This window comes from Balaenoptera physalus (assembly GCF_965194825.1).
Source record: "Balaenoptera physalus genome assembly, chromosome: 3".
Lineage (NCBI taxonomy): Eukaryota > Metazoa > Chordata > Mammalia > Artiodactyla > Balaenopteridae > Balaenoptera > Balaenoptera physalus.
In genome coordinates this window covers 146,688,407-146,699,102 of record NC_138890.1, presented here as the reverse complement: position 1 = coordinate 146,699,102, position 10,696 = coordinate 146,688,407, and the positions used below count along the sequence as shown (strand labels likewise).

The 10,696-nt window shown below is 34.1% G+C and overlaps 1 protein-coding gene across 2 annotated transcripts in view; it reads right to left on the bottom strand.

Annotated features, from left to right (window-relative positions):
* Positions 1 to 6,667: 6,667 nt before the first annotated feature.
* NUP155 (nucleoporin 155) overlaps positions 6,668 to 10,696 on the bottom strand; it is a 66,999-nt gene continuing 62,970 nt past the window's right edge. For both annotated transcript variants that reach the window (XM_082453690.1, XM_082453689.1), the window contains 3 exons: positions 8,835 to 8,971; positions 7,510 to 7,616; positions 6,668 to 6,870 (listed from right to left, as the gene is read on the bottom strand). In XM_082453690.1, the coding sequence (XP_082309816.1) occupies positions 6,732 to 6,870; positions 7,510 to 7,616; positions 8,835 to 8,971 (383 nt within the window). In that variant the 3' untranslated portion in view covers positions 6,668 to 6,731. The remainder of the gene's footprint in view (positions 6,871 to 7,509; positions 7,617 to 8,834; positions 8,972 to 10,696) is intronic.

Sequence of the window (10,696 nt, the reverse complement as noted above, 5' to 3'; positions counted from 1 at the left end):
AATGGACAGTCAGAGCCCTAGGACAAATGGTAAAAGCAAAGCTATACAGACAAAATCACACAAAGAAGCATACACATACACACTCACAGAAAGAGAAAAAGGAAAAAAAAAAATATATATATATAAAAAGGAAGAGAGCAACCAAATCAATAAACAAATCTACTGATGATAATTAACTCTAAATACTAAACAAAGAGATACATAAAACCAGAAACAAATTAGATGCAGAAAGCAAACCCCAAGTCTACAGTTGCTCCCAAAGTCCACCGCCTCAATTTTGGGATGATTTGTTGTCTATTCAGGTATTCCACAATTGCAGGGTACATCAAGTTGATTGTGGAGGTTTAATCCGCTGCTCCTGAGGCTGCTGGGAGAGATTTCCCTTTCTCTTCTTTGTTCGCACAGCTCCCGGGGTTCAGCTTTCAATTGGCCCCGCCTCTGTGTGTAGGTCGCCTGAGGGCATCTGTTCCTTTTGGGAAGTCTGAGGTCTTCTGCCAGCGTTCAGTAGGTGTTCTGTAGGAGTTGTTCCACATGTAGATGGAGTTTTGATGTATTTGTGGGGAGCAAGGTGATCTCCATGTCTTATTCCTCCGCCATCTTGAAGGCACCTCCAAAGCTCGTGTTTAAGTGCTTTATTTACAATGACTAAATGATTCATAATAATTCATTCAAATGTTTGTTTTCATTTAATTGTAAAATGTAGTATATACACAGAAGTATATATAAAATACATATGTAAGATTTATAAAATATGGAGTAAATATCTATGACACATTACCAACCAGGTCAAGAAAGAACATTAACTTCCTAGAAGGCATGCACATCCCATACCCACAAAGTTCCCCTCTCTCCCCAGAGCCATCTCTCTCCCTACTTTCTGGAAGTAACCATTAGACCAACTTTTATGATAACTTGGTTTCTTTAGGGTTTTGCCACCTATGTATACATATCTAAACAATCCAGGGCAGTTTTTTTGTTATTGTCTGTTCTTGAACTTTGTGTAAATGGAATCATACTGCATATATTCTTTTTGCTACTTAACTCTCTCTGAACACCATATTGTTGCTTATACTGGTATGGTACTTCATTGCATGACTATACTACAATTTATTATTTACTCAACTGTTATTGGAGATTTTGGTTGTTTCAGTTTCTGGCTATAATGAGTAAAGCTGTTATGAACATTCTTGTACAAGTTTTTCTGTGGACCTGTTTTTATTTCTCTTGAGTAAATATTTGGAGCAATAACTAGGATTACAGGGTCACAAGATTATATGGTTAACCTTAACAGAAACTGCCAGTTTTCCAAAGTGGCTATACTGTTTTGCATTCCTACTAATCATGTACAAGTTCCAGTTACTCTGCATCCTTGCCAATGGCCAAACTTTTAAAATTCTAGCCCTTTTTGTAGATGTGTAGTGGCATTTTATTATATTATATTTCCCTTGTAACAATGTTGAGCATGTTTTTGTGGGCTTATTTGCCATTCAGATATTTTCTTGGGTAAAGTATCCAAATCATTTTGCCCTCATTTATTTTTTGGGGGGTGGGGGTTGTCTCTTTATTGAGATCAAGTGTTTTATCAGACCTGTGGTTTGCAAATATTTATTCCAGTCTGTGGCCTGGCTTTTCATTTTCTTAATGTGTTTTTTTGAAGAGCAGATGTTTTAAATTACAGTAAAGTTCAATTTATCAGCTTTTTCTGATTTGGGTTTTTTTTTTTTTTTTTTTGTCCTAAGAATTCTGCCTAAAGTTACAAGATTTTTCTTCTCCAGTTTTCTTCCATTAGTTTCATAATTTTACCTTTTATATTTAGGTCTGCGATGCATATTAAGGTAATTTTTGTATATGTTATGAGGTAAGGGTTGAGGGTTTATTTCCATGTAGATATTCAATGGTTCCTGCACCATTTATTGAAAAGACTGTTCTTTCTCCTACTGAATTACCTTGCCACCTTTGTTGAAAATCCATTGTCCATATATGTGGGCATCTACTTCTGTACTCTTACTTTGTTCCATTGATGTGTATATCCTTACACCAATGCCACATTATCACAATTACTGTAGCTTTATAACAAAATCTTGAAATCAGAGTATATTCTCAAATTTTATTCTTTTTCAAAACTGTTTTGGCTATCCTAGGACCTCTGATTTCCATATAAATTTTAGAACCAGCTTGTCAATTTCTACAAGAAAGTGTACTGGAAATCTGGTTGACAGTGCATCAAATCTATATATCCATTTGATGAGAATTCATGGTTAATAAGTTTAGTTTTCCAATCCATGAGTATTGTATATTTCTCATTTAGGGTTTCTTTAATTTCTTCCAGCACTATCTTATAGTTTCCAATGTATAGGTCTTATATATATTTGGTTAAAATTAACCTTATTTTATGGTTTTTCATGCTATTTTCAGTATTTAAAATTTTTTGATTACTTGCTGCTAGTATATTGAAATGCAATTGGTTTTTATACATTGACCTTATATCCTGTGATCTTGCTAAACTAATTAGTTCTAGCAGTTTGTTCTACTTAGTAGTTCTACTATTTTCTGTATATTCTATAGGATTTTTAACATAATTATGTTGTTTGTGAATAAGCACACCTCTAATTCTGCTTTTCCAATTCGTGTTTCATTTCCTTTGCCAAATTGCACTGATCAGGACCTCCAATCCTATGTTGAATAGAAACACTCGTATTTTATTCTCAACTTTAAGGAAAAAGTGTTTAGTCTTCCACCATTAAGTGTAATGTTAGCTGTACATTTTTTCATAGATGTCTTTTATCAGGCTGAGGAAGTTCTTTTATTCCTAGTTTGCTGAGAATTTGATTATATTGTGCTTAGGTGTGATTCTGTGTCTTTCCTACTCTGGGTTCATTGAGTTTCTTGGATCTACGCTTTTATAGTTTTCATCAAAACACAAGGAATTTAGTGGTAAGTAAGGTAGGTGGACAGATACAGTGGACTGATGTGTGTCGAACATCCAGTTCTTTAGGAAAGCACTTCTTTCCTGTTACGTAGAGTTTGGGAATGATTCTGTACCCCAAAACTGAGTCCATAACTCAAGCTGGGTCAATCACCACCCTTCCTGGGACTTGTCTGTTGAATATACCTCTGGGTTAGATTAAACAGAATGAAGTAACTTGACACTGTCTGCACTCTCCCAGGGCTTATGGAGCAAACTGTAGAAAGACAAAAAAATAAAGATGGAAAGAAAAGCAGAACTGACCTAGAGACAGCCGTGAAGATATTGAGGTTCTGGATCTAGTCATGTGGAAGTAGCTCTATATTTGGACTTCTTAGTTTTGAGGGCCAATAAATTCTTCGTTTGCTTAAACTAACTTGAGATTCTTGTTATTTTTATTTTTGTCAACTTCAGTGGAGTCCTTGTACGTCACACCAGGAATCTGAAATTTCTTCTGAAGGAAAAGGTGGGGGTATAATATATTTAGGTTTACATTTTTAAAAGAAAACTCTGACTTTAGTGCAGGGAAAAAATGAAGACGGGGTCCAATTAGAGGCGGGAAAACCACTTAGACACCATTGTAAGCATCCAAGTGAAATAGGGTACCTGATTAAACTCTAAAAAACTAAAATAGTGAGGTAATTGGACAGATATTTCTTCATCAATAAATAGACTTGCTTAGAAATTGGTGACTAACTGGATTTGGAGGGAGGGGAAGGAATTTACAGATGAGACCTGTATTTCTGATTTGAGTAATTAGATGATAAAGACAGGTAGAAAATAGAGGAGGAAAAGGAGGAGGCAAAAGGCAGAGAGATAGAGGAATGAGTGCAGATTTGGTCACATTTTGAATGAGGATCTTTGGCAGTCATTCAAGTGGAAATGTTGATTACACAAGTAGACACTCAGCTGTGGGCTGCAGATATGAGAGTCCTAGTTCCCACATGGCAAACTGATTAAACTTAAAAAGAGTTATTCTTCCTGCTAATAGGAGCTGCCAAAATACAAGAAGCATACCTGGGTTCTAAAACAAATGTTTAATTTCAAACATGCCATAATGCAGTAGAAATGTTTTTTGAAATGAAAAAGAGTAAAAACAATAGTATTTTAACTAATATGTGAAGCAGAACAACAAAACTGAATAAAAATAGATTACATTAGTTCTTACAAATTTTTGGATTAAAAAAAGTCTTATCATTTAGCTTCAATTTCCTTATGAGGAAACTTTCCTTATGAGGAAAATAAAACTTCAGAGTTTAAATGATTTACTAGAAGACTCAAAAATATTCTCCAAAATTTTTTTATTATTAAGAGAATTTAAATGAAAAAACTGATAGAAAATGAAAGGAAAGCATGTGCCTTTCAAGACCTTCAGATTCAATGTTCTATTTCTTTATTTTCCTGATACAACTGTATCACTATCATAATTTCCCCCTCATGAATAAGAGGAAAAAAGATGGAGGTGGGAAGCATCCTGAGGAAGAGAATGAGTAATATGTGAGTCCTGAGATGAAATCAACTATAAAACATTTAAGTGGAGGAAGTTTATGTGGTTAGCAGAGAGGTTTTCAATGAACAAGTCACTAGTAAGTCCAGGTATATTATACTAAAATGCTGAACATACATTTCATGAATTTCAGGATCAATATCCCATACCTTGTACAGTTAACTCAAAATAGATTTTTCTCTTTCCTAAACATTTTGCCATACTAAAAAGATCTGTCTAAAATATAAATATATGTCAAAACCAAGACTTTCAGTGACTCCTCACTGCCTACAATGAATGCACTGTTTCATATGTTTCACTTATTACTCATTGCCTACATATGTTTAATAGTCACTATAAAGAAATAATGTGTTGAATGAACACCAAATACAAAGTGTATAAATGAAGTGGATGAATGTGCTAGAACAATGCTACTCCAAGTCTGATCCACTTACCAGTTTCACCGTCACATTGAAGGTGGAATATCTGTTTTAACAGGCTTTCGAAGTGATTCTTATGAAAGTTAAAGTTTTAGAAACACTCTTCTAGACAACTAAAAAGAAGGAGGGGATCTTAATTTCTCTTAGGAATCTTACCACCCTCCAAAGGATACTGAAAACATCTGCTGTGTGGTTAGAATTCTTAAACCCTCTCAAAAGATGTTATGTAAATGAAAGAAACAGGGTTCAGATTTCTGATTCTTAAGGACCATTTAGCCACATTAGCCCTAATGAAAGATGTAGCTTCATTATTTTCAGTTCAGTATACTTAACATATATATTAATGTGTATATGTAAATGTGCTTAAAACAAAAACATGTAGCAGAACTGGAGTTGTGGCTAAGTGCAGCATTTAAGCAAGACTTTCATTTTAAGTAGACATGACAGAATTTTAAATTTACAGAATTAACAATGTGTAGCATACATTCATTTTACATATTCAAAAAATCTAAACTTAGGGAACTGAAAAGCTGAAAAACATGAGAGGTAGTGGTACCTAATGAGTGGTATTTTGACATTCTATTAAATATTATAAATTAGAAGATTATAGGAGAAAGGGAGTTAAATTCTAAGAGAATACAGAAAGGGCAACCCATGGTCTTGGGAAAAAAATAAAAGTGGAAAGAAAAATATTTTCAAAATGTATTTTGAAAATTGTTAGACATACATTAGTGACAATAGGTAGAAGGTAATTACTCTTGGTAGCATAAAAGGTAAGAGGAAAGGAGTCCATGTTCTTGTTTTTTTGTTAGAACTGGTCATTCCCACTTTTTTCTCCCTCCCTGTTGCCATGACTTGGGGGCACTTGGTTTTGTCATCCTAATTTTGAAGATTAAAAACTATATTACTAACAATTTTGCTTCATATATGGTGTGTCTTGGGTGAAATGTGTGTTGTGGTTATTGATGGGGGAGGGAGGAGGAGGAATCAGATAGGGAGCTCAATCCATAAACTAGTTGTATCCTCTAATGCAATGGTTCTCAAACCTGACATGTACCAGAATGTCCTGAAGGGCTTATTAAAACAGAGTGCTGGGACTCATCCCAAAGTTTTGGGTTCAGTAGGTTTGGGACTGGGCTGGAGAATTTGAATTTCTAACAAATTCCCAGATGATGCTGATGTGATAGTTTGGTGCGTACACTTTGAGAACCACTGCTTTAAAGGAATCAGTAGTCCCAGGCCAAAGAAGAGTTAGGTGAACACTGAGGGAAAACAGTTATCTCCCTGCATAGGTTTTTAAGACATAGAACATTAGTTACAAGTTTATCACTTGCTCAAAAAACAACCAGGTGTGTATTACAAGGATTGTAACTGACCAAATCAGAAGTTGGAAGAAATTTCTTTCCAAGGTTGAACCCAAAACCTAAATAACTTTTAAAAAGAGACAGTGTTTATTTGCCTATTTAGGAACTGCTGTAGAATCTAGTATTATGGGACTGGACCTGTTCAGCTAGCCTATTTAAGTTTTGATACTTGAACTAACTTGAAAATGAATACTATAAATTCAAAATAAGAGTTTTTTATTTTTTTATCTTTGTGTTAAAATCATAAATAATCTTATTTCATTTGCTTAACCTGATTATTAAAAAACAAAATAGTATTATGTAGTAAAAAAGAATTCACCTGCAAATGTACTGTCTGCTGATACCAGCCACTTATTAAAAACACGTTTCTACTAAAATTATTCTTAAATTCTTAGATTTATAGCACCTGAAATCTGGACCCAGCTGAGCTTTTATTTTACAGATCAAAATGCATGGATGAAAATACATTACAATAATTAATGAAGCCGTTCTAGTTTAGCCTGAAGAGATTTAAAATTCCCAGTGATGGCCTGTACTGCTGCTGAGGAGCTCACAGACTGGAGCTCAACCAGATAACCACAAACGGCATCCAGGCAGAGATTTGTGAATCTCCTCCTGTAATGAAAAAGACACCTGATCAACCATCTACATATTTAGAAACATTTCCTCCTATAGGACCTCCCTTCAACTTCTGCTAACCTTACTCATTATAGTCCCACATGAGAGCAAGGATCATGTGATTAAGTAAATGGCAAATAAATGAAAATAGAGAAGGAAACTCAGGGGGTAGGTGGATTACCACATCACCACCATTTCCCTTTTGAAGATTATTATAATGAGAAGGAGGCAGTAAGGGATGACTCCTTAAATTAATATTAAATTATTTACATTCATTTGGCCTTTTCAAACAAATATATCTTGAAATGGCCATTAATATCACAAATACATAATTGAACTTCCTAGGCCACTAATTCAAAGTGAAAGGAGTTTAGGAGTAATTCATTAATTTTATCCTGTCACCTTTAGAAAGACTTCAGGACAAGGGTTGAAAAATGGAAAAAACTCTAACCTTTCATAAATACTGACTGGTATCATTCAAATAGTTATTGCAAACACGCACAAGAGCTTAAATCTCCCATACTTCTTTTAGTTTCCATATCGTGCCCCATTGTCTCCAAATTTGTTACCCAGGTATTTATTAGGTGCATTTAAAAGCCTTTGGTATATAATAAAGTATATCTAATTCATACTTACCTCTCACAATTTAAAACTTGGCTAGGATTTTCAACATATCTTGTCAATAGTACATGTATACAATCCAAAAGGTGCAGTGGCTTCTTCATTCTGTTCCAGAATGGATCCTATAAAGAAAAAATACATCTTGAGTTGTAAGACAAATTGTGTCAACTGATTTTTTAATCATTTATGTTAGTTAAAATAGTCATCAGTGTTCAAAGCAAAATTTACTGATATTAAAATAAGCATTTAATATTATGTGGTTACTAAATTCTATATCTGATTATGGTTAATAATGAATAGCACTGAAAACTTCATTGTGATGTTATTTAGGAAGAATATTTGATGCATTGATCCACTGTGTAGAGCATATAAATTTCCTGTTTAGGAACCTGAGGTAAGAGAAGAAAATCCATCTCTTCCTATTGGCTGTGACACCATTTTTACTTTGAACTTATGCAGACTTAATCCGATAGTGTGAATAAGAGACTAAATCAGTAGTCAGAGAATCTTAATTCTAGTTCTGGCTTCATCATTACTAGCCATGTGACTTGAGCAGGTTATTTAACCTCTCTGCCCTTGTCAGATGTAGTAGAAGATGGGGATACTACTACTTGCTCATTTCCATCATGGGCTCATTGTGAGTTTTAATGAGATATATAAGTGCCTTGTAAAGCACTGTATGAATGTTTTGACGATGCTACTATAATCATGACTAGTATTAAACGCAATCCAGTTCAACAGGTTTTGTTTGGTTTTTGATCTCAGGATAAAAATTACAAAATATACAGTCCAATAAGGTTAAATATGGTGAGAAAGATCATTTTAAAAAAACTGAGGTATAATTGACATATAACATGTTAGTTTCAGGTGTACAATATAGTGATTCACTGTTTGCATTCACTGCAAAATGATCACCATAGTAAGTCTAGTTACCACCCGTCACCATACATAGTTAAATTTTCTTTTCTTGTGGAAAGATCTTTAAGCACTGATATTTTAGATGAGGTTACAGTGAATAAATACACTGATATTTTGTTCCTTTAAAGTAAATAATAATTCTTCATGTATTTAGCCTGTTCCACTAAAAGTAAAGCATATATAATTATGTTTATTAATATTAAAAAAATATTTGATTTTTATCATGATATATCGCAAAGCAACTCTCATTATTGGTTTTAAGTCTGAAGCATAATTTGCTTAACCAATGAAGCAAATTTCTGATACAACTGTATTAGATGAGATACTTATAAACACACAAGCAAAATACTCCGCTCCTGTATCTAGAAAGTTAATTGATTTAACTAAATAAATTATTTTATTTTATTTAATATTTTCCTTACCCGTGACTTGAACAAGTGATCATATACTTCCAGTAGTCTAGGTAATGGCACTCCAATTTCATTCATTGTCTGTATCACAAAACCCACATCCCAGTTCAAAGTACAAACTTGCTGCTCTAAGAACTGCACAATAAAATCTGGGGAGAGAAAAGGACCAGAAGTTGGGATTGTTAACTTGTTTTTTGCCCCCAGCGTTACTGAGATATAATTGACATGTAACACTGTCTAAGTTTAAGGTATAAATGTGATAATTTGATACACATACATATTGCAAAATGTTTTCCACAATAAGGTTAGTTAACATGTCTTTCACCTCATATAATTAACATTTTTTTGTTGTTGTAGAATTGTTGACTCTTGATACTAAAAAGTAGGCCTTACTCATAATTGAACAGTTTCTACAGGAAAAACTTTTAAAAAACAATTAAAAAAATTCTTTTAATAAAAAATAAGGCATATACCAAAATATAGGCAAACCTATAGAGATAGAAAGTAGATCAGTGGTTGCCTAGGGCTGAAGGTGGATATAATTTCTTTTTTGGGGTGATGAAAATGGTCTAAATTTAATTGTGATGATGGTTGCACAACTCTGTAAATATGCTAAAACCATTCAATTACACACTTTAAAGCTATTAGAGAAAAAACTTATTATAGTGAATTTGGAAAACAGCAAAGGAACAAGAAAATAGAGACCATTCACAATTCCACTATTGGAGAGGACCCACTGATAATATTTAATATCTTGAAATACTATATCTTCAATTTAACAGCTTTTCAGAAAAGAAGCGCTTACTGCATCTAGATTTTAGAAATATTAAATGTAATATTCATAAGATTCATAAGTTATTTATTTTGATGATTCTAATAGTGGTCCCATTCTCACTTTTTACTCCCTGTTACATCGTAAATAAGATTTTTTGTTTTAAACTATCTATCTATCTATCTATCTACTTATTTATTTATTTATGGTTGCATTGGGTCTTCGTTGCTACGCGTGGGCTTTCTCTAGTTGCGTCTAGCGGGGGCTGCTCTTCATTGCGGTGCACAGGCTTCTCATAGCAGTGGCTTCTCTTGTTGTGGCTCGCGGGCTCTAGAGCGCAGGCTCAGTAGTTGTGGCACACGGGCTTAGTTGCTCCGCGGCATGTGGCATCTTCCCAGACCAGGGATCGAACCCATGTCCCGTGCATTGGCAGGAGGATTCTTAACCACTGTGCCACCAGGGAAGTCCCATAAATAAGATCTTAACAGTAACAATCAAATTCTTATTTATGGTACCTAAAATCTGAGACTGACCAATGTGAGTAACCATGGGCAAGAGGAGTCACTGAAAAAAGTGCCACTGAACCTGCATCTCCCCTACAAGTTATCATACAGAGATTGTGGAAAGGTAATAAAAATTCTAAAGACTCAATTTGTTCTAGTTTGAAGCCCCCTGGAACCTGTTTGCCAGTGAGAGAGTGATAGAAAAAGGAAGGCCTCTTCTACCCTAAGTTTTATTGGGCTCAACAATTAAAAATCTTAAGTCAAAGCAGAAATACCTTCAAAAGGGATTGTGTACAATGTGGCCTTTTTGCTATTAAAATTGTCAGGTTTCACATACTCATAAGACATATATATACAGTTGCTCTTTATTTTCCTGATCAATGAAATGGCATGGTAGTTTTTTTGGCATGGCAGTTTTTAATACTGTACTTACAAGAAATAAGGGTATGATTCTAATAGTTTTATTTCTTACCATGTCCAGGGAATAAACCCTAAATCAGAGAAGGTCTATAAACAAGTCTGGATCTTCATATTTTAAAAACAATTTGATGTTATAAGCGTTTTCATGTTTCTCAACATTTTTCAAAAACACAAAGTGC